Genomic DNA, 24,268 nt, shown 5'->3' with positions numbered 1-24,268 from the left:
GCCAGAGCGAGCGAGCGAAGAGAAAAAAAAGGCGGAGTGTCTGCTCCGTCCTTTATAGGACTTGCAGCGCAGGGGGAGGGGCCACCCCGAAACAAAACGTCATCACCTGAATCGGGTGCTCCGATTGGCCCCGACCCCTCACGTGGCCCACTAACTTTGGCCGGAAACCACCTCACTTCGTTTCCGGCAAGGTCATCTCATTCCGCTCCAACCCCATGACATGACACGAATCGCCCACACCAAAATTGGAACGCGAATCGTCCCGCAAAAACCCCCGGGAACTCGTCGTTATCCCATTGTGTGTTCAAAGAGGAAGTTGGGCGATCGTTGTGAGCAGACCTCGTGCAAGAGAGCAACATTCGGCATATTAGTTCATGAGCAGAATCTGCCTGGTGGTTCCTGAGCCCTGGTGTTGAATACCGCCTCAAGAATTACCTCACGTACGTTTCCTGCCCAGAGAGTGGCTCAGCACCATTGTTGGGCGCATATTCCCACTTAGGACGAAGCGCCTTGATCCAAAAGCTCAGTAAAGACCATCTCTGGACAAAGCGAAGTACCAGAATAAAGGGAGGATTTTCTTTTGTTTCATTTTCCCCTTGTCTGTATTTAAGTCCTTGTGTGGAGGCGCCTCGACTTTAGACCTTAATTTACTTCACATATTATTATTACATTTGAATTGTTATTACCTTGTAAATATTGGTCTATTATATCATTAAATCCCCATGTTTATTTTAAGTTGCTGGTGTCCGTGTATCTGCCGTGGGTTCGAGTATGCATCCATCTGTTCCATCTGCTCCGTCCGTGCCGCCCTTCCCTTCCTGTGCGCGCAATAATCTCTGAGCATCACGTGTTCGCCTCCAAGGAAAACCGCTCGGCGATCCGGTCCGGTCGGTGTTGACCGCCCGTCCAACACAATTGGGTCAGCGGGATTAACTTAACCACCCAGACCTGCGACAATAAATGACACATTAAAATATCTCCAACAGATTTTATTATGTAATGTTTGTTTGAGTGAGAGTGAGGGGTCTTGAATCATCTGAATGTTTCTTTCCTGTGAAAACACACACACGTATGAATATTATGTGACACACGTGTGAATACCTATGGAGGTACCGACGTATATCGTATTGTCAATAATTAATAAATCCTAACTCTCATACATGAGTTTCCATCCATCCATCCATTGGGACCATACTCTGTGCAGAGCATTGGTGCTGCTTAAGCAGTCTCCTGGGCTATTGGGCACAATCCTGGACAGTCACCATTCCGACACAGGATACCAGCAAGCTGGTACTCATTTTGCCGACCACAGAAGGATGACAGGCTGAGTCAACCCCACCTCATATTTATTCAACAGTAAAATTTCACAGGCATGGACTTCCAAAATGGACATGGCTGCATTTCAAAATCCTCAACACCCATCCATTTGTTTGGTGTCAGTAGAAAGGAAAACACCAGGATTTCCAAATGTTGTAAATCTTGAAATCTGACAAAATTCTGATGCGAGTTTTTCCACGTACATTCCAATTTCGGCAACACAGATGGTGTGATGTGTCGATAAACACAGATGGTGTCGATAAAATTCAACACATGGCCTGCACCCTGCAGATGGAGGTTGAGTTCATTTAGAGGTGCGCTGATGTCAGTCAGAAACATGAGTTGCGAGACCCATTTGTCATCAACCAGATCGGGGTAGTTTTGACCGTTTTCTGACAAAAAATATCTTGATTGCAAGATGAAGACATTCAAGAGAGTCCACAAAGCGTTACAAAACAAAAACCTTCTCATGTCGATTTCTCTTTCCTCAAAATGATAAACGAACATCATTGCAATATCGTCCCGTGTTGTTGTGCCATGCATGGGTTTTAGGCAGCATACCTCTTCTCGAAGTTCGTCCGAGTCACAGTACCTCGCAACAACTGTAAAGCACAGTACGTCATTTATATCCACACTCTCAAGCGTGTCACGAAATACCACTACATCTTTCAACGCAACAGTCTGTTGTTTGGAAACATTTTCTACCATTTTGCTTCTGCGTCTCTCCACTGATTTGGCAGACAAAGGTACATCTTTAAACCTGGAGAGGATTGTGTCTTTACTGGGAAAAGCATTGAATAAAACATCTGAAAAAAGCCTCTTTATTTATTCCCAATCTGTAAATGGCTTTCCAAGTTTTGAAACAAAAAAAAAAAAATCTGGTATCGTGAGATTTCCTATGAATCAAGATTCGCTGTCCCCACGAAACGTAATGTCGTAAAATAAACCAATTGAATAGTTTTTCTTTCTCCATCTAAGACCTTTCTTTCATTGGGGAGCAGAAATTAGATTCTAACTCAGGCTCCCCAATGAAAGCTCTTGTTTTATTTTGTTTCATTTGTTTGGGGTTGGAGAGATTGACAAGCTTAGTTTCTCATAGGGTGTTTTTTTTTCAAATTAGTTTCTTTGCCATTATTTAGACTTTTATTGTGCAAGAGTGATTTTGAAGATGTTGTCGTGAAATCGGAATTTTGAATAATTCAGCAATAAACAAGGACACTCGGTAGAGGGCACACCTCCACCACGTAATGCCTGATAAACGAGAACATATCGGGCCCAATCAATACATTTTTGCAATATCAAGCAATGCATCGTTTTTGGCCCGATCTCTCAAAGGTAAAGAATCACTTAAGAAATTAAATAAACCTCACATCCAGATCCAGACTCGGATCTTCACCAAAAGTGAAACAATTCTTCCTTGTCAAACACCCAATGTGTCCACCAAGTTTCGTCTGAATCTGTCTCCAACTTTTTGAGATATCGTGATATTTATCGTTTTTGGCCCTGTCTCCCAATGGTGAAGAATCCCTCAAAAAATTCTCGTAGTCGGATTCGGATCCGGATCTTCACCAAAATCAAATTGGTTCGGCCAGGTCAGATTCTGAACCTGTCCACAAAATTTCATCTAGATCCGTCAACAACAATTTGAGATATCCTGTACACAGGGAGAAAGGGGTGAAAACGTAACCTCCTTCACCTTTGGGGGCGGAGGTAATAAGGAATACATTGTGATTCTTGGTTTCTTCAAACCTCGTTAATTGGAGGCACAAGTCTTACCTGTTGTTTTCTGTGGTAATGACATCACATGTGGACCTCGTTCCAGATGTTTGGGAATTGTGCCCATTCCCTCTTGTGCCCAACATTGCTTTGTGGGTTGATTGAAGGCAGGCGTAGACGACGGTTTCTCGATTGACTTATGGCTAATCTGTTGGCTGGCTTGGGGTTTACTGGAGGACGGGGTTGTGAAATTTTCATCCTTTCTTCAATCACAGGAAAAAATGACCGATCATCCTGCTCACAGCCAAAAAGAGTTACAGTGAAATGAGGAACAGAATGATGCAAATAATCAAGTATTGGATGAAAAGTTCTCTCATCGTATGTTCCCTTTGGAAACCTACCTTGTTGGGGTGGAGAGTCGGTCGACTGAGCTGCTCCCTCTTCAGGAGTCGTTCCATTTTTGGAGGAAAGGGCTTCTTATCCTGAACTATACATTTACACAAACACCACGATGAAAAAAACAATATCATGAATCATGTGAAAGACAAATGCAGTGTGAGCTGAGGCTCACAATGGAGCTGCACTTATACAGTTGTGCTCGAGATCAAACTCGCAGGAACCCACCCCCCTCCCTTCCACGTCCAACTTACTGGAATGAAGAATTTAAATGGCCTCTATTTACTGCATGTACTATCAGGATACTTTGTTTTTACAAATCAGAACAGAGCTGCATTTCATTAACACCAACCCTCTAATGGATTTGTTGTCCCATTTTGATCATACAGGGTGTTCGAAAAAGAACCGGCCAACTTTGGTGGTTAATATATTTAGTACCGCAAATCATAAAAAGATACCCCTTGTTTTATATGACACAAAAACTGAAAAAGTTTTCTTAATGTGCAGGTCTGGTGGTTTCATGTAAAAGCAAATGGCGACTCCACAGGAGAAAGCTCAGTGCGTGAAATGGTTAATCGAGATGAGTTCGGACACAACTTCAGCGACATTTCCGTTCAAGGCATGGAAGGAATCCACCATCGCGGACTCGTATGGGAGAGCCATACAAGGCGTTTAACGAGACTGGAAGTTTTCAGAAACAGAAAAAAGGACTGGTCGACCAAGCACAAGTGCAGCACACGCTGAACGAGTGTGTGAATCATTCCAACAAAGCCATAGAAAATCAATTTGGTGCACATCCAGAGAACTAGGACAACCAACCAACACTGCACACAGGATTTTGCATAAAAATGTCTGAAAGGTGAAGATTCTGCAGGAACTCAAACGTAGTGATGGACCCAAACACAAGGTGTTACTCCATCCATTGGGACCATACTCTGTGCAGAGCGTTGGTGCTGACGAATCAGTCTCCTTGGCTATTGGGCACAATCCTGGATGGGTCACCACCCTGACACGGGATACCAGCAAGCTGGCACTCATTTTGCCGACCTCAGAAGGATGACAGGCAGAGTCAACCCCACTTCATATTCATTCAACAGCCGAGTGGGATTTGAACCCAGGATCCAGGATCCCAAGCCCATAACCCTCAGCATTAAGCCAACACCAGGCATAAACACAAGGTATTTGCCTTGGAAATGCTCAGTCGCATCAAGGATGACGAAGATTATCTGAAAAAGTTCATGTTCACAGACGAAGCTTGCTTTCATGTATCAGGGAAGGTGAACCGGCACAATGTGAGGAGATGGGGCTCAGAAATCCCCCATGGGGTCATTGAACACATACACGACAGACCAAAGGTCAATGTGTGGTGTGGCCTTCTCCATAACCACTTGGTGGGTCCGTTTTTCTTTGGGTCTGAGGACACAGCGACCTTAACAATTTATATAAACATGTTTGAAGGATTCGCCTTCCCACACATTGAAGACCTGCAACCTGATATCATTTTTCAACAGGATGGCGCTCCACCTCATTGGGCCTCAGTCGTTCGAGCCATCCTGAATGAAAAATTTCCAGGTCGCTGGATTGACTGAGACAGACCAACCTTCTGGCTCCCACAATCACCAGACATATTGTTACGAATCTGGCAGCCATTTGCACACAACAGCCACAGTCCCCACAGTTCAGTTATTTCGATAAGTATGTGTTTATAGTTAGGACCCCTATGTTTAATGGGTTGATAAGTGTCCGTGTGCTGCGAAGTTTCTTTCTTGTTAGATTTTTGCAATACCCAACACCAACAAATCAATCCTTCACTTCTTCGCACCATCGACGCCATTGCCCACGTGCGTTCGACCACGGACGTGGGTGGAGGTTTCCTCACCTCAGAACACCAACTCCGCCCAGGAAAGGAGAGTTTCCCCCCTGTCCAATCACGGATGGCCAGCACATCACCCCACGAAAGCCTGTCCAATCAGGACAAAGATTACCTCAGAGCTCCGACTCCACCCCAGAAAGGCAGGGTTTTCCCCCTGTCCAATCAGAGGGGGACAGATATCACCCCACGAAACCCTGTCCAATCAGGGCATAGATTACCTCAGAGGACCGATCACCCGACGCCCAAGGGAGGGATAAGAATCGCCGGGCTTCCCTGAGTGTTCGCTGGAGTTGGGTTGGAATGGTCGGAGAAGAAAGGGGTCGCCATTGCTCTTGGTGTGCGTCGTTGGTGGTCGTCGTTGCCGTGTCTCAGGCTGGTCCTCTGACGATTCCACAGCCGTCGACTTCCATCTCTCCTTTTGTCGAGCAATAACCCGGAGTCCGAGCCGGGAATCTACACTGGCCCTCTGTGAGGAGGCGATCCTGGCCCGTGCCTGGACCCCGCTCTACCATGTCTGGGCTCACCAACGACCCCGAGTTTCACACCTGCAGTCACGGGCCAAACCGCCCGAGGCGGCCAGGTACCGACCAGACTCTGACCTCCAGCCTGTCTATCCCCTTGGCTGCGAGGGTCGAAATAAAGACAATCCGGGTCCATTTTCTTTTGGTGTGTGTGTGCCTGTGGTGGCGCCAGCCCATAAGTAGAAATTGTATAAGTGTGGTTTGCTCATTGTACATTGCCTGCATGTTCATGATAACTCTGCTCTGTCTCCCTCCCGATTATAAATAAACCCCTGTTAAATGTACCAGCTCGTTGCCTGTCGTTTCTACCATTGACTCAGCACGGTGCGGGCTTGAAAAATAGTGAGGCCGTCTGTGCCGTAAGTTGTCATTTGGGCCGGTGCGGCTTTGGTAATTTCCGCTCGATTATGCCGGATCCGAGTCGGTAACAGCGACTCGGTTCGGACAAAGCTGGCCGAGGGTGTGGCTTCCCCGGTAGTGAGATGGTGTGAGTACTTAGGTAAATTGGAATAGACAAGTGGACCCTACCTCATGCCATCGAAATATTGGTGACCACGGTCCTTTAAGCGACCCGTCGACTCCGGAGTTATCCGGGGTGACGACCTTTCAATTTCGGTGTTCGGTGGGAGACGGCCCGACTGCTACGTCTTGCGGTCGTCCTCGCCACCGAACCCGGCACCACAATACAACCCCCTTTCCTTTTTTCTGTGGGGGTTTGTCAAAGATGTTGTCTGCAACAAAGGCGTCAAACTTGTAGGATCTTCGTTCTTGGATCACAGCTGTTTGCGTGCTGGTGGACACAAACATGCTGAACTGAACAGGGCAAGAATTCGTGCACTGCCTTGATGTCCAATGCACGAAAAACGGAGCTCACAATGAAGTGTATTGATGGTGTGCAGAAAACTACATGAGTTTCTGTATCATATAAACTAAAGGGTATCGTTGTATCATTTGTGGTTCTAAATATATTAATAACTAAAGTTGTCCGTGTGTTTCTGGAACACCCTGTACATAGATAAAACCTCACATTCGGGTTAATTCCCCCATTTTTATGATTTATGACTTGTAATACCGGCTTACATCAGGTGGTGATTGTAATCCAGGATTACCGGGAAAAGATTGAGATCAACCCTGAAGTTGGAATTTTTTTTGTTTTACTCTTCCCAACCACCCACCCTCCAACAACCTTCCTCTGTACCTCGTGAGCACAACCACCAATTTTCAACTCATTCTGTCCAGTGGATCAGGAGTGCATCAAAGTCAAACAAACAAATAAGATGATATGAAATATTGCATGACAAGCAGAAGATCGTGCTAAAAATACCACGACAGAGAAGTCTTCATGTATTATTATATGGAAAGAAGGAGAAAATAAAAATGGATACCCTCCCCCCCTCCCCCATCCCCTGGAGAAGCAAAGTTCACCACGAGATCACACACTTGCTCAGCACTCTAATGGGGTGTGAAGACTGCATGATGTGAACAGCCGGCCCATCGTGGGTGATGTAGAAGCAAAGTTGGCATTCTTAATGATGTGGACGATGACGGGAAAAAGGAAGTATGGTTTGCACCATGGAACGACATCCCGCGTCCGACTGGATGGTCATTGGGGAGTGAGGCCATCGGTGAAAAGGCCTTTTGCTCCATAAGGATGGACCCCCTCCCACCCCCCCCGACCGATGCCCTTGCGTGTTATTCTCGAGAAATAATTCACCCTCTTCTATAATGTTCGATAAACATTCCATGAACACCCGCATCATCCCACCCTCCCAAAAACACAATGTTCGGGTGGTAGGATGGCCTGGAGGTCCACACACTCTCTTCTTCACTGATCTCGCCTGGGTTTGAATCCTGACCCAGCTATAAACATATCCCAGTGTTTCACAGGCAGGGTGATTCATCAATGTGTTTTCATCTCCCACCCCCCCCCTCCACTTCCTGGGTAACTGACCTTCAAAAATGTGGGTTACCCTCGGTACTTCAAACTCGTAGACAAAATTTGGTGGATTTCGGGCCAGTCCTGATTTTTCCATGATTTTTTAGACGTGAAAACACGACACACGCACGCACGCACGCACGCACACATTGCATGTCGTTGTTTAGGAACACGGAAGTCGAAGATTCAAAGAAATATAACAAGTTGGAATTGTGAACATACCCCGTGGGAGTTCATTCGTACAACTCTCAGGTTAGCGAGAGCACGGACGACGGATTTGGTAAGATTTTCATCGCATCAGAAAAAGAAACCAGAACACCTCACAAGAGTGAGGCTGGTGGTTCTAAATTATGACTTGTAAAACCCCACATATCTTGGGTACCAGAACTTGGGTACCCCACATGAACGAAATCAACATATCATCAGTTGCGACTTAATTTTGCATTGGACATTTAATATACATTTTTTCACAATTTTAAGAAAATGGGCCCAAAGGGCTGGAATGGCACTTTGGGCTCAGTTAATACCTGCGCATATGTGTCTGGCATATACCTGTCAATTTTCATAGAATCCTGTTCACGAATAATGGAGAAATGGACGTTCAAATGAACCGTACAAAGGAAAAGAGGGAACGGGACGGCACTTTGACCCCGCGGGGTAAAAACAAACAGGATCGTCTCAAATGATGTGTATTCCGAAATGACATCACGTTCTCCAGAACGAGACATCATTCAATCCCCCATCCTCCTTAAAAAGCAGACTTACCAGGTGTGTTCTTCGGACAATGTGACTTCCCACTCAACAACGACGACCTCCTGATCTGCATTGATGGGGTGCACTCGTGCTCACCTTTCTGGAGTAAGGAGGTTAACCTGGAGGACACAACATGGGGAATGAGTGTGTCCGGTTGGAATGAGTGTGTCCGGGTGGAATGACTGTGTCCGGTTGGAATGAGTGTGTCCGGTTGGAATGAGTGTGTCCGGTGGGAATGAGTGTGTCCGGTTGGAATGAGTGTGTCCGGTTGGAATGAGTGTACATGTGAGTGTGGAGAGAGTACAACGTGTTGGTTCCACTAGGAATAGAAACACCTACTGTTGCTGTTTTGAGAGAGCGAACCGCTGCCTGTTCAGGTATTCCTGCTGCTGGAACCTTGAGGATCCCTCATTGTCCACACGGGGTGGTGAGGAGGTGAGAAACAAGTCATCTGTAAAACACGAGGGGTGGAGTGGAGAGGGAGTGAGTAACAAGTGAGCTTCACAACATGAGGGGTGGTGAAGAGGTGAGTAACTAGTGACCATCACATGAGGTGTGGTGAAGACGTGAGTAACTGGTGACCTTCACAACATGAGGGGTGGTGAGGAGGTGAGTAACTAGTGACCATCACATGAGGGGTGGTGAAGAGGTGAGTAACTCGTGAGCTTCACAACATGAGGGGTGGTGAGGAGGTGAGTAACTTGTGACCTTCACAACATGAGGGGTGGTGAGGAGGTGAGAAACAAGAATTCTTCCCATCAGGATTTACTGTGACAAAAGTGAAAAACCATCAACGTTTGTAAACATCGTTCACATCAAACCGATATCCACGGACATGTTCATCGAATAACTCGACACTCGAGTCAAGGACAATTACTGTTTGATCGACGATGATTTCTCGACATGTTGATCGAAGATAAATTTGATTTCCACGGAGAAGTAGAAAACATGACTTGCTCGAACGAACACGAAACGTAAATGATGTTTTTCTCTCCTTTGACAACGGAAACAATGATGAACAATGGAAACAATGATGAACAATACCGTTTGTCTCCGTTGGCAACGGATCGAAGGTGCAGCAACAAATGACGTCACAAAGGTTGGTGAACTCCCCGGGCCAAACCGTCATGGTTTCCGGGAGTGGGTTGACAAACTCCACTTCACCACTTCTTCAGGACACGAACAAAGGAAATGGGGATAAACTAGAATGTTTCACGGAGCAAAGTTAAATTCCGACGATGTTTAAAATAATCATTGTTTTCCTGATTCACCGCGGTGCAGGCGATGTGACGGATATCACGTGACCTCGAGTGGACGAGTGTGGAAAGTTCTCGAATTTGTGACGTTGTGATATCGCGATAACTCCCCGTGTAAACGAGATTATGATCGGACGATGTGTTTGTGGGTTTTTCATGATCGGACGGACCGTGTGGGTTTGAGTGTGTTCATCGACTTCGTTCTGAAGAACCGAGAGATTAACGGATCGATAAAGAAGTGAGTTTGATCTCGGAAAATGATGTTTTATTATTGACATCGTCCGTCAACTCTGTTTCTCACAGTGAACTCGTGTAGTAAAAATTGGGTTCGGAATATGAATAAATAAATAAATGATTTGGGTGATTCGGATTTGTTGAAGATTTCAGAGAATTCACGTATTTCCGATAATAATCTTCTTAATATGGAAAAGGCAAAGCCGAGAAGCGAACAGAGAATTCTTCTTCCATTCGCTTCTTAAATATATCAAATTAAAGTCTTTTTGCTATGAAAAAATAAATATTACCTTAATATTACCTTCACAACAACAACTGCACCGCCGAGAACAGGATCTCATCTGAAAAAATAAATATTACCTCAACATTAACTTCACATCAACAACTACACCGCCTAGAACAGGATTTCATCTGAAAAAATAAATATTACCTCAACATTACCTTCACAATGACAACTACACCGCCGAGAATAGGATCTCATCTAAAAAAATAAATATTACCTCAACATTACCTTCACAACGACAACTACACCGTCGAGAACAGGATCTCATCTAAAAAAATAAATATAAACTCAACATTACCTTCACAACAACTACACCGCCGAGAACAGGATCTCATCTAAAAAAAATTAATATTACCTCAACATGATATCTCTACATTACCTTAACGACAACGACCCCGCTGAGAACAGGATCTCATCGGAAAAAAATAAATATTACCTCAACATTACCTTCACAACAACAACGACACCGCCGAGAACAGGATCTTATCTAAAAAAATAAATACGACCTCAACATTATACCTCCACATTACCTTCACAACAACAACTACACCGCCTAGAATAGGATCTCATCTGAAAAAATAAATACGACCTCAACATTTTCCCTCAACATTACCTTCACAACAACAACTACACCGCCTAGAACAGGATCTCATCTGAAAAAATAAATATTACCTCAACATTATACCTTGACATTACCTTCACAACAACAACTACACTGCCGAGAACAGGATCTCATCTGAAAAAATAAATATTACCTCAACATTATACCTCGACATTACCTTCACAACAACAACTACACCACCCAGAACAGGATCTCATCTGAAAAAAAAAAAAATCCTCAACATTACCTTCGCAACGACAACTACACCGCCTTGAACAGGATCTCATCTAAAAAAAAAATATTACCTCAACATTATCCCTCAACATTACCTTAACAACAACTACACCGCCAAGAACAGGATCTCATCTAAAAAAAAAATATTACCTCAACATTACCTTCACAACAACGACACCGCCGAGAACAGGATCTCATCAAAAACAATAAATATTACCTCAACATTACCTTCACAACAACAACACCGCCGAGAACAGGATCTCTTCTGAAAAAATAAATACTAGAAGTGAACGTAGTATTCTTCTTACATTTGCTTCTGACTTTACCAACAACTTGTTCACAACTGTATATGCAATTTCCGGTTACTTCAGCCTGGATTCGGGATCAGCGATCAAATAATGTAAATCACGATTAAAACATTTTTTTTTGATGATGCGGGAGATATCTTTGTTAAAATCAGTGGAGGAAATATACACCATGTCTGATATTTGGGTCTTTCATGTCTCCGACGATGCCTTTATCTCCCGGCATGCATCATTCCCCATGACAAAAACCGGAACCATCAAAAAACCAGAAGCAAAAAAAAAAAAACGGAAGCAAAAGGGTCATAGCCAACCACACGGATTCACAATAACCAGGGTATTGTGTTGTTTTTGTTGTTTCATATTCTCTCATGTGCACGCATTAAGTATGAAGCTCACTGCGTTCACTATAATGGAGCAAACGGACATTGTTATGTTTATTTATATATTTGTGACTGAACGTGTTCCGCCCGTTAGGCTTCTTCTTCTATCTGTAGGTAGTCTTCTTCTTCTTCCACAAGTTAGTCTTCTTCTTCTTCAAATAATCTTTCACAAATCCCGTCATTCTGTCCATTTTCTGTTTACATCCATAACAAGATGAAGGTGTTTGTGTGTTCATCGTAATCTTAACTCTCAGGGCCAATCCACCCAAATCACTGTTCCTCCATTCCCAAGATTCATGCCCGGAGGATGTTTTAATCGGGTTTACTGGAGGATATCGGTGAGGAAGTGTCCATTTGGGATCTTTGAAAACGTTCAGGTGAGACGTTTGAAGGTTATCACGTGACCCGGAAGTGTTTTGATGTTTACCTGTGAAGAAATATTATTCAGGGAAAGATAAATGTTCTTCCTCTTTGTTTTCTTCTGTTCCCACGATCAGGAGGAATCTCATCCACAGATGGCAAGTGATGCGCATTTCATGGGTTGGACCCTCTTTGTTTGTGAAAACCCACAAACACGTTCTGGTATCGTCAAAACTCGTGTGGGATGGAAAGTTTGATCAATTTTAAAACGTAATGTTTCGCTTCCATTTCCCTCGCAAGGATGGACATACAGACGGTGAGACCTGGAGGCGATGTGCAACCTGTCACTCACGTCAATTGGCTGTGACGTCATGAGCTTTCTCTTCAGGTGTGTTCAGTTGCCAAGAAGCAAGCGAGTGCTTGCCAAGCCAGCCTTCCTTATCAACAGTTTCTCATGGAGTGCTTGGTTTTGTGCCTCAGCCACTTGGTGAGCGCTCCACAAAAATAACCATGGTAACTGAACATGCCCCAGGAGTGTCACGTAATATCACGTGACCATTGGATTCCGCCTGGTGTTGGCTTATTGGTTAGGGTGGTGGACTTGGGATCCGGCCAATGATCCAGAGAGTGAGAAAATCAGTCGTGTGTGTGTGTGTGTGTGTGTGTGTGTGTGTGTGTGTGTGTGTGTGTGTGTGTGTGTGTGTGTGTGTGTGTGTGTGTGTGTGTGTGTGTGTGTGACTTTTGTATCACCACCAGTATCGTCGGCTATTGCGAAGATTCTGCTCAATGGTGGTCAGACGGCGCATTCTTCCTTCACATTACCCCTCAATCTGGCTCCAGTCGACCAAGCGATGTCATGTGAAAAATGATTCCGGACGAGGTGTGCTCCTCAAACGCGGTACCTTGATCGTGTGTCACGAATGTTCCATGTCGCACAAGCAGGTATTCAAGGAACTTGACAAAACTCTCCAAGATATTTGCTAAAACGGTTCACCCATGGGCGCAGTGATAGTTCTTCTTGCCGGTGATTTCAGATCGATTTAGCCATGAGTTTAACATTGGTACTCGAACCGATCAAGTCAATGCAGGTCTAAAATCGTCAGTGCTGTGTCGAGTCCGGCAATACATCGATATAATTTTTCACATCGATTATACCGGTATTTGAATTCTGAATGTATCGATATGAAAAAAAATCCCAGTTTTTCACCAACTAATCAAACAAAGATGTTTACAATGTTTAAATACCGCACATGGTTTGAAAAGTTTTAATGCTCCGGGCGTCTCAGCTAAACAAGGAACAGGAACAGTGAAACTTATGACTTCAAGACGTACAAGGAAGTAAGTCTAGTAGAATTTAACTTTTAACCCTCAGCGTTCAAGTTCATCAGCTCCGAACAAGAAATCGTGTTTATCTTTGCCCTCTTGGCTTGTTTTAAAGCAATTGTCAATTAATTACTTGTATGAATCGGGTGTGTTTTAGAAACCCTGTACCAAATCAATGATCTGTGATGCAGGTGTGAACCTTGAACTCGGATCCGTTCCCAGAATAAGACAAGTCTTCAATCTGCATGTAAAATAGACTTCCAGTTCCTGCCCATTGTTTAGACTTTAGACGGATGGGGGAAGGAAATGGCGTTGAGTTTAGCGCGTTTCATTCCCAAAGTAATGTTCCCAGTCTCCCGAGTCACAACTCTTCAACTTTTGTCATTCGCATTGCATCAAAGTTGCAATGACAAATTGAAACTGATATCCCGAAGCGAGACTGATGTGAAAAGTGAAACTGAAACTGCTGATCTACGTATCATCGGATGGGAAACCAGAATGAAATGCTGTTAGAAATACCGAATGGAAATTGCCGAAAGCCAAGCTATGGGGAGTGCAGAGAGAGGGGGCAGGTTGGGGACTGAATGAGCGATGTGGAGAGGGAAAGGTGCCTGTAGGTGGTCGGTTGGCATGAAAAAAACTTCGGTGATCTTCCATCAGGTGGTAGGCCCGAAACATGCCAAAATCCGTTTCCCAGTTGAGCTTTCATATGACCCTCACTCCAAAGCAGTACTTCAGAGGTACAAGCATGGATTGGAAATTATTGCTGGTGGAGTGCAATGGAGTTGTCAGCTCCACCCACTGTGATATCTGCACACTGAATATTGTTCTGGATTTCACAATCGGATCTGACGAATGGATTCAGACAGTTATTTCCAAAAATGCATGTCCAGGATAGACCCATCCCCATGTCTGGTGGGATTCTAACTTTGATGTGTTGGAGATGGGTATAGAAGAGATTCCCTTTCTTATGGGATGGCCTTTTTCTCTTTATGACACATCCATGCACGCGAGATAGCCGTGAGCCCAGCGGAGGCTCGTCTACCCCCTTTCTGCTAGGACACATTGGCTTGGAGGTGGACGATTTATTTACACTTTGGATTTACAGGACATTTGATTAAGCACACAGCGGGCTTTTCCGGAGCAGTTATTCTGACGGTCAAATACGGCTGTGGATCATTTACCTCGCCCACCTATCTTTGATTGACATTCGACACCCACCTCTTTCACCGACATTGACGTCAACCCTTTTCCATCGACATTTGATTCTGGAACACCCTGTACATAGATAAAACCTCACATTCGGGTTCATTCCCCCATTTTTATGATTTATGACTTGTAATACCGGCTTACATCAGGTGGTGCTTGTAATACAGGATTACCAGGAAAAGATTGAGATCAACCCTGAAGTTGGAATTTTTTTGTTTTACTCTTCCCGACCACCCACCCTCCAACAACCATCCTCTGTACCTCGTGAGCACAACCACCAATTTTCAACTCATTCTGTCCAGTGGATCAGGAGTGCATCAAAGTCAAACAAACAAACAAGATGATATGAAATATTGCATGACAAGCAGAAGATCGTGCTAAAAATACCACGGCAGAGAAGTCTTCATGTATTATTATATGGAAAGAAGGAGAAATAAAAATGGATACCCTCCCCCCCTCCCCCATCCCCTGGAGAAGCAAAGTTCACCACGAGATCACACACTTGCTCAGCACTCTAATGGGGTGTGAAGACTGCATGATGTGAACAGCCGGCCCATCGTGGGTGATGTAGAAGCAAAGTTGGCATTCTTAACGATGTGGACGATGACGGGAAAATGGAAGTATGGTTTGCACCATGGAACGACATCCCGCGTCCGACTGGATGGTCATTGGGGAGTGAGGCCATCGGTGAAAAGGCCTTTTGCTCCATAAGGATGGACCCCCCCCCCCCGACCGATGCCCTTGCGTGTTATTCTCGAGAAATAATTCCCCCTCTTCTATAATGTTCGATAAACATTCAATGAACACCCGCATCCTCCCACCTTCCCAAAAACACAATGTCCGGGTGGTAGGATGGCCTGGAGGTCCACACACTCTCTTCTTCACTGATCTCGCCTGGGTTTGAATCGTGACCCAGCTATAAACATATCCCAGTGTTTCACAGGCAGGGTGATTCATCAATGTGTTTTCATCTCCCACCCCCCCCCCCCACTTCCTGGGTAACTGACCTTCAAAAATGTGGGTTACCCTCGGTACTTTAAACTCGTAGACAAAATTTGGTGGATTTCGGGCCAGTCCTGATTTTTCCATGATTTTTTAGACGTGAAAACACGACACACGCACGCACGCACGCACGCACACATTGCATGTCGTTGTTTAGGAACACGGAAGTCGAAGATTCAAAGAAATATAACAAGTTGGAATTGTGAACATACCCCGTGGGAGTTCATTCGTACAACTCTCAGGTGAGCGAGAGCACGGACGACAGATTTGGTAAGATTTTCATCGCATCAGAAAAAGAAACCAGAACACCTCACAAGAGTGAGGCTGGTGGTTCTAAATTATGACTTGTAAAACCCCACATATCTTGGGTACCAGAACTTGGGTACCCCACATGAACGAAATCAACATATCATCAGTTGCGACTTAATTTTGCGTTGGACATTTAAAATACATTTTTTCACAATTTTAAGAAAATGGGCCCAAAGGGCCGGAATGGCACTTTGGGCTCAGTTAATACCTGCGCATATGTGTCTGGTATATACCTGTCAATTTTCATCGCATTCTATTTACGAATAATGGAGAAATAGACGTTCATCTGAACTGTACACAAGAAAAGAGGGAACGGGACGGCACTTTGACCCCGTGGGGTAAAAACAAACAGGATCGTCTCAAATGATGTGTATTCCGAAATGACATCACGTTCTCCAGAACGAGACGTCATTCAATCTCCCATCCTCCTTAAAAACCAGACTTACCAGGTGTGTTCTTTGGACAATGTGACTTCCCACTCAACGACGACCTCCTGATCTGCATTGATGGGGTGCACTCGTGCTCACCTTTCTGGAGTAAGGAGGTTAACCTGGAGGACACAACATGGGGAATGTGTGTGTCCGGTTGGAATGAGTGTCTGGTTGGAATGAGTGTGTCCGGTGGGAATGAGTGTGTCCGGTTGGAATGAGTGTCTGGTTGGAATGAGTGTGTCCGGTGGGAATGAGTGTGTCCGGTGGGAATGAGTGTGTCCGGTTGGAATGAGTGTGTCGGGTGGGAATGAGTGTGTCGGGTGGGAATGAGTGTACATGTGAGTGTGGAGAGAGTACAACGTGTTGGTTCCACTAGGAATAGAAACACCTACTGTTGCTGTTTTGAGAGAGCGAACCGCTGCCTGTTCAGGTATTCCCGCTGCTGGAACCTTGAGGATCCCTCATTGTCCACACGGGGTGGTGAGGAGGTGAGAAACAAGTCAACTGTAAAACACGAGGGGTGGAGTGGAGAGGGAGTGAGTAACAAGTGAGCTTCACAACATGAGGGGTGGTGAAGAGGTGAGTAACTGGTGACCTTCACAACATGAGGGGTGGTGAAGAGGTGAGTAACTGGTGACCTTCACAGCATGAGGGGTGGTGAGGAGGTGAGTGACTCGTGACCTTCACATGAGGAGTGGTGAGGAGATAACTAGTGACCTTCACAACATGAGGGGTGGTGAGGAGGTGAGTAACTAGTGACATTCGCAACATGAGGGGTGGTGAGGAGGTGAGTAACTAGTGACCTTCACAACATGAGGGATGGTGAGGAGGTGAGTAACTAGTGACCTTCACAACATGAGGGGTAGTGAGGAGGTGAGTAACTAGTGACCTTCACAACATGAGGGGTGGTGAGGAGGTGAGTAACTAGTGACCTTCACAACATGAGGGGTGGTGAGGAGGTGAGTAACTAGTGACATTCGCAACATGAGGGGTGGTGAGGAGGTGAGTAACTAGTGACCTTCACAACATGAGGGATGGTGAGGAGGTGAGTAACTAGTGACCTTCACAACATGAGGGGTAGTGAGGAGGTGAGTAACTAGTGACCTTCACAACATGAGGGGTGGTGAGGAGGTGAGTAACTAGTGACCTTCACAACATGAGGGGTGGTGAGGAGGTGAGTAACTAGTGACATTCGCAACATGAGGGGTGGTGAGGAGGTGAGTAACTAGTGACCTTCACAACATGAGGGATGGTGAGGAGGTGAGTAACTAGTGACCTTCACAACATGAGGGGTAGTGAGGAGGTGAGTAACTAGTGACCTTCACAACATGAGGGGTGGTGAGGAGGTGAGTAACTAGTGACCTTCACAACATGAGGGGTGGTGAGGAGGTGAGTAACAAGAATTCTTCCCATCAGGATTTCCTGTGACGAAAGTGAAAAACCATCAACGTTTGTAAACATCGTTCACATCAAACCGATATCCACGGACATGTTCATCGAATAACTCGACACTCGAGTCAAGGACAATTACTGTTTGATCGACGATGATTTCTCGACATGTTGATCGAAGATAAATCTGATTTCCACGGAGAAGTAGAAAACATGACTCGCTCGAACGAACACGAAACGTAAATGATGTTTTTCTCTCCTTTGACAACGGAAACAATGATGAACAATGGAAACAATGATGAACAATACCGTTTGTCTCCGTTGGCAACGGATCGAAGGTGCAGCAACAAATGACGTCACAAAGGTTGGTGAACTCCCCGGGCCAAACCGTCATGGTTTCCGGGAGTGGGTTGACAAACTCCACTTCACCACTTCTTCAGGACACGAACAAAGGAAATGGGGATAAACTAGAATGTTTCACGGAGCAAAGTTAAATTCCGACGATGTTTAAAATAATCATTGTTTTCCTGATTCACCGCGGTGCAGGCGATGTGACGGATATCACGTGACCTCGAGTGGACGAGTGTGGAAAGTTCTCGAATTTGTGACGTTGTGATATCGCGATAACTCCCCGTGTAAACGAGATTATGATCGGACGATGTGTTTGTGGGTTTTTCATGATCGGACGGACCGTGTGGGTTTGAGTGTGTTCATGTACTTCGTTCTGAAGAACCGAGAGATTAACGGATCGATAAAGAAGTGAGTTTGATATCGGAAAAATGATGTTTTTTTCATTGACATCGTCCGTCAACTCTGTTTCTCACAGTGAACTCGTGTGGTAAAAATTGGGTTCGGAACATAAATAAATGATTTGGGTGATTCGGATTTGTTGAAGATTTCAGAGAATTCACGTATTACCGATAATAATCTTATTATAATGGAGCAAACGGACATTGATATGTTTATTTATATATTTGTGACTGAACGTGTTCCGCCCGTTAGGCTTCTTCTTCTATCTGTAGGTAGTCTTCTTCTTCTTCTTCTTCCGCAAGTTAGTCTTCTTCTTCTTCCACAAGTTAGTCTTCTTCTTCTTCAAATAATCTTTCACAAATCCCGTCATTCTGTCCATTTTCTGTTTACATCCATAACAAGATGAAGGTGTTTGTGTGTTCATCGTAATCTTAACTCTCAGGGCCAATCCACCCAAATCACTGTTCCTCCATTCCCAAGATTCATGCCCGGAGGATGTTTTAATCGGGTTTACTGGAGGATATCGGTGAGGAAGTGTCCATTTGTGATCTTTGAAAACGTTCAGGTGAGACGTTTGAAGGTTATCACGTGACCCGGAAGTGTTTTGATGTTTACCTGTGAAGAAATATTTTTCAGGGAAAGATAAATGTTCTTCCTCTTTGTTTTCTTCTATTCCCACGATCAGGAGGAATCTCATCCACAGATGGCAAGTGATGCGCATTTCATGGGTTGGACCCTCTTTGTTTGTGAAAACCCACAAACACGTTCTGGTATCGTCAAAACTCGTGTGGGATGGAAAGTTTGATCAATTTTAAAACGTAATGTTTCGCTTCCATTTCCCTCGCAAGGATGGACATACAGACGGTGAGACCTGGAGGCGATGTGCAACCTGTCACTCACGTCAATTGGCTGTGACGTCATGAGCTTTCTCTTCAGGTGTGTTCAGTTGCCAAGAAGCAAGCGAGTGCTTGCCAAGCCAGCCTTCCTTATCAACAGTTTCTCATGGAGTGCTTGGTTTTGTGCCTCAGCCACTTGGTGAGCGCTCCACAAAAATAACCATGGTAACTGAACATGCCCCAGGAGTGTCACGTAATATCACGTGACCATTGGATTCCGCCTGGTGTTGGCTTATTGGTTAGGGTGGTGGACTTGGGATCCGGCCAATGATCCAGAGAGTGAGAAAATCAGTCGTGTGTGTGTGTGTGTGTGTGTGTGTGTGTGTGTGTGTGTGTGTGTGTGTGTGTGTGTGTGTGTGTGTGTGTGTGTGTGTGTGTGTGTGTGTGTGTGTGTGTGTGTGACTTTTGTATCACCACCAGTATCGTCGGGTATTGCGAAGATTCTGCTCAATGGTGGTCAGACGGCGCATTCTTCCTTCACATTACCCCTCAATCTGGCTCCAGTCGACCAAGCGATGTCATGTGAAAAATGATTCCGGACGAGGTGTGCTCCTCAAACGCGGTACCTTGATCGTGTGTCACGAATGTTCCATGTCGCACAAGCAGGTATTCAAGGAACTTGACAAAACTCTCCAAGATATTTGCTAAAACGGTTCACCCATGGGCGCAGTGATAGTTCTTCTTGCCGGTGATTTCAGATCGATTTAGCCATGAGTTTAACATTGGTACTCGAACCGATCAAGTCAATGCAGGTCTAAAATCGTCAGTGCTGTGTCGAGTCCGGCAATACATCGATATAATTTTTCACATCGATTATACCGGTATTTGAATTCTGAATGTATCGATATGAAAAAAAATCCCAGTTTTTCACCAACTAATCAAACAAAGATGTTTACAATGTTTAAATACCGCACATGGTTTGAAAAGTTTTAATGCTCCGGGCGTCTCAGCTAAACAAGGAACAGGAACAGTGAAACTTATGACTTCAAGACGTACGAGGAAGTAAGTCTAGTAGAATTTAACTTTTAACCCTCAGCGTTCAAGTTCATCAGCTCCGAACAAGAAATCGTGTTTATCTTTGCCCTCTTGGCTTGTTTTAAAGCAATTGTCAATTAATTACTTGTATGAATCGGGTGTGTTTTAGAAACCCTGTGCCAAATCAATGATCTGTGATGCGGGTGTGAACCTTGAACTCGGATCCGTTCCCAGAATAAGACAAGTCTTCAATCTGCACGTAAAATAGACTTCCAGTTCCTGCCCATTGTTTAGACTTTAGACGGATGGGGGAAGGAAATGGCGTTGAGTTTAGCGCGTTTCATTCCCAAAGTAATGTTCCCAGTCTCCCGAGTCACAACTCTTCAACTTTTGTCATTCGCATTGCATCAAAGTTGCAATGACAAATTGAAACTGATATCCCGAAGCGAGACTGATGTGAAAAGTGAAACTGAAACTGCTGATCTACGTATCATCGGATGGGAAACCAGAATGAAATGCTGTTAGAAATACCGAATGGAAATTGCCGAAAGCCAAGCTATGGGGAGTGCAGAGAGAGGGGGCAGGTTGGGGACTGAATGAGCGATGTGGAGAGGGAAAGGTGCCTGTAGGTGGTCGGTTGGCATGAAAAAAAACTTCGGTGATCTTCCATCAGGTGGTAGGCCCGAAACATGCCAAAATCCGTTTCCCAGTTGAGCTTTCATATGACCCTCACTCCAAAGCAGTACTTCAGAGGTACAAGCATGGATTTGAAATTTTTGCTGGTGGAGTGCAATGGAGTTGTCAGCTCCACCCACTGTGATATCTGCACACTGAATATTGACACTGAATATTGTTCTGGATTTCTGAATCGGATCTGACGAATGGATTCAGACAGTTATTTCCAAAAATGCATGTCCAGGATAGACCCATCCCCATGTCTGGTGGGATTCTAACTTTGATGTGTTGGAGACGGGTATAGAAGAGATTCCCTTTCTTATGGGATGGCCTTTTTCTCTTTATGACACATCCATGCACGCGAGATAGCCGTGAGCCCAACGGAGGCTCGTCTACCCCCTTTCTGCTAGGACACATTGGCTTGGAGGTGGACGATTTATTTACACTTTGGATTTACAGGACATTTGATTAAGCACACAGCGGGCTTTTCCTGAGCAGTTATTCTGACGGTCAAATACGGCTGTGGATCATTTACCTCGCCCACCTATCTTTGATTGACATTCAACACCCACCTCTTTCACCGACATTGACGTCAACCTTTTTCCATCGACATTTGATTCTGGAACACCCTGTACATAGATAAAACCTCACATTCGGGTTCATTCCCCCATTTTTATGATTTATGACTTGTAATACCGGCTTACATCAGGTGGTGCTTGTAATACAGGATTACCAGGAAAAGATTGAGATCAACCCTGAAGTTGGAATTTTTTTGTTTTACTCTTCCCGACCACCCACCCTCCAACAACCTTCCTCTGTACCTCGTGAGCACAACCACCAATTTTCAACTCATTCTGTCCAGTGGAACAGGAGTGCATCAAAGTCAAACAAACAAACAAGATGATATGAAATATTGCATGACAAGCAGAAGATCGTGCTAAAAATACCACGGCAGAGAAGTCTTCATGTATTATTATATGGAAAGAAGGAGAAATAAAAATGGATACCCTCCCCCCCTCCCCCATCCCCTGGAGAAGCAAAGTTCACCACGAGATCACACACTTGCTCAGCACTCTAATGGGGTGTGAAGACTGCATGATGTGAACAGCCGGCCCATCGTGGGTGATGTAGAAGCAAAGTTGGCATTCTTAACGATGTGGACGATGACGGGAAAATGGAAGTATGGTTTGCACCATGGAACGACATCCCGCGTCCGACTGGATGGTCATTGGGGAGTGAGGCCATCGGTGAAAAGGCCTTTTGCTCCAAGGATGGACCCCCCCCCCCCCGACCGATGCCTTTGCGTGTTATTCTCGAGAAATAATTCCCCCTCTTCTATAATGTTCAATAAACATTCCATGATCACCCGTATCCTCCCACCTTCCCAAAAACACAATGTCCGGGTGGTAGGATGGCCTGGAGGTCCACACACTCTCTTCTTCACTGATCTCGCCTGGGTTTGAATCCTGACCCAGCTATAAACATATCCCAGTGTTTCACAGGCAGGGTGATTTCATCAATGTGTTTTCATCTCCCACCCCCCCTCCACTTCCTGGGTAACTGACCTTCAAAAATGTGGGTTACCCTCGGTACTTCAAACTCGTAGACAAAATTTGGTGGATTTCGGGCCAGTCCTGATTTTTCCATGATTTTTTAGACGTGAAAACACGACACACGCACGCACACATTGCATGTCGTTGTTTAGGAACACGGAAGTCGAAGATTCAAAGAAATATAACAAGTTGGAATTGTGAACATACCCCGTGGGAGTTCATTCGTACAACTCTCAGGTGAGCGAGAGCACGGACGACGGATTTGGTAAGATTTTCATCGCATCAGAAAAAGAAACCAGAACACCTCACAAGAGTGAGGCTGGTGGTTCTAAATTATGACTTGTAAAACCCCACATATCTTGGGTACCAGAACTTGGGTACCCCACATGAACGAAATCAACATATCATCAGTTGCGACTTAATTTTGCGTTGGACATTTAAAATACATTTTTTCACACTTTTAAGAAAATGGGCCCAAAGGGCCGGAATGGCACTTTGGGCTCAGTTAATACCTGCGCATATGTGTCTGGCATATACCTGTCAATTTTCATAGCATTCTATTTACGAATAATGGAGAAATAGACGTTCATATGAACCGTACAAAGGAAAAGAGGGAACGGGACGGCACTTTGACCCCGCGGGGTAAAAACAAACAGGATCGTCTCAAATGATGTGTATTCCGAAATGACATCACGTTCTCCAGAACGAGACGTCATTCAATCTCCCATCCTCCTTAAAAACCAGACTTACCAGGTGTGTTTTTCGGACAATGTGACTTCCCACTCAACAACGACGACCTCCTGATCTGCATTGATGGGGTGCACTCGTGCTCACCTTTCTGGAGTAAGGAGGGTAACCTGGAGGACACAACATGGGGAATGTGTGTGTCCGGTTGGAATGAGTGTGTCCGGTTGGAATGAGTGTGTCCGGTGGGAATGAGTGTGTCCGGTTGGAATGAGTGTGTCCGGTGGGAATGAGTGTGTCCGGTGGGAATGAGTGTGTCCGGTTGGAATGAGTGTGTCCAATTGGAATGAGTGTGTCCGGTTGGAATGAGTGTGTCCGGTTGGAATGAGTGTGTCCAATTGGAATGAATGTGTCCGGTAGGAATGAGTGTGTCCGGTAGGAATGAGTGTATCCAGTTGGAATGAGTGTGTCCGGTTGGAATGAGTGTGTCCAATTGGAATGAGTGTGTCCGGTAGGAATGAGTGTGTCCAGTTGGAATGAGTGTGTCTGGTGGGAATGAGTGTGTCCGGTTGGAATGAGTGTGTCTGGTTGGAATGAGTGTGTCCAGTTGGAATGAGTGTGTCCGGTAGGAATGAGTGTACATGTGAGTGTGGAGAGAGTACAACGTGTTGGTTCCACTTGGAATAGAAACACCTACTGTTGCTGTTTTGAGAGAGCGAACCGCTGCCTGTTCAGGTATTCCCGCTGCTGGAACCTTGAGGATCCCTCATTGTCCACACGGGGTGGTGAGGAGGTGAGAAACAAGTCAACTGTAAAACACGAGGGGTGGAGTGGAGAGGGAGTGAGTAACAAGTGAGCTTCACAACATGAGGGGTGGTGAAGAGGTGAGTTACTGGTGACCTTCACA

The 24,268-nt window shown here is 45.0% G+C and overlaps 1 protein-coding gene and 2 long non-coding RNA genes across 4 annotated transcripts; 2 read left to right on the top strand and 1 right to left on the bottom strand.

The window, feature by feature from the left end:
* Positions 1-811: 811 nt before the first annotated feature.
* On the bottom strand, positions 812-18,271 carry LOC147025779 (uncharacterized). Of its 2 annotated transcripts, XM_085880565.1 has the most exons (8): positions 18,138-18,271; positions 16,832-16,943; positions 16,455-16,558; positions 8,852-8,963; positions 8,525-8,631; positions 3,435-3,520; positions 3,094-3,327; positions 812-1,051 (listed from the first exon to the last, which is right to left on the bottom strand). In XM_085880565.1, exons 1-7 carry the CDS (start codon positions 18,220-18,222, stop codon positions 3,118-3,120), a joined length of 816 nt encoding a protein of 271 aa, XP_085736691.1. In that variant the 5' UTR covers positions 18,223-18,271; the 3' UTR covers positions 812-1,051; positions 3,094-3,117. The 2 variants fall into 2 exon arrangements, with proteins under 2 accessions (XP_085736691.1, XP_085736690.1); XM_085880564.1 differs by having other exon boundaries at positions 812-3,327.
* LOC147025780 (uncharacterized) lies at positions 9,521-13,370 on the top strand. Its single transcript, XR_015057889.1, has 3 exons — positions 9,521-10,006; positions 12,098-12,182; positions 12,303-13,370. It is a non-coding gene; the product is annotated as an uncharacterized LOC147025780 (long non-coding RNA).
* A 203-nt stretch (positions 18,272-18,474) lies between the features above and the next one.
* On the top strand, positions 18,475-20,438 carry LOC147025778 (uncharacterized). The gene is made up of 3 exons (XR_015058002.1): positions 18,475-18,587; positions 19,059-19,143; positions 19,264-20,438. It is a non-coding gene; the product is annotated as an uncharacterized LOC147025778 (long non-coding RNA).
* Positions 20,439-24,268: the final 3,830 nt, after the last annotated feature.

This window comes from Eptatretus burgeri, chromosome 5 (genome assembly GCF_056783735.1).
Source record: "Eptatretus burgeri isolate ZD-2024b chromosome 5, Ebu_testis_v1, whole genome shotgun sequence".
NCBI lineage: Eukaryota > Metazoa > Chordata > Myxini > Myxiniformes > Myxinidae > Eptatretus > Eptatretus burgeri.
This window is presented reverse-complemented; position numbering and strand designations above follow the sequence as displayed.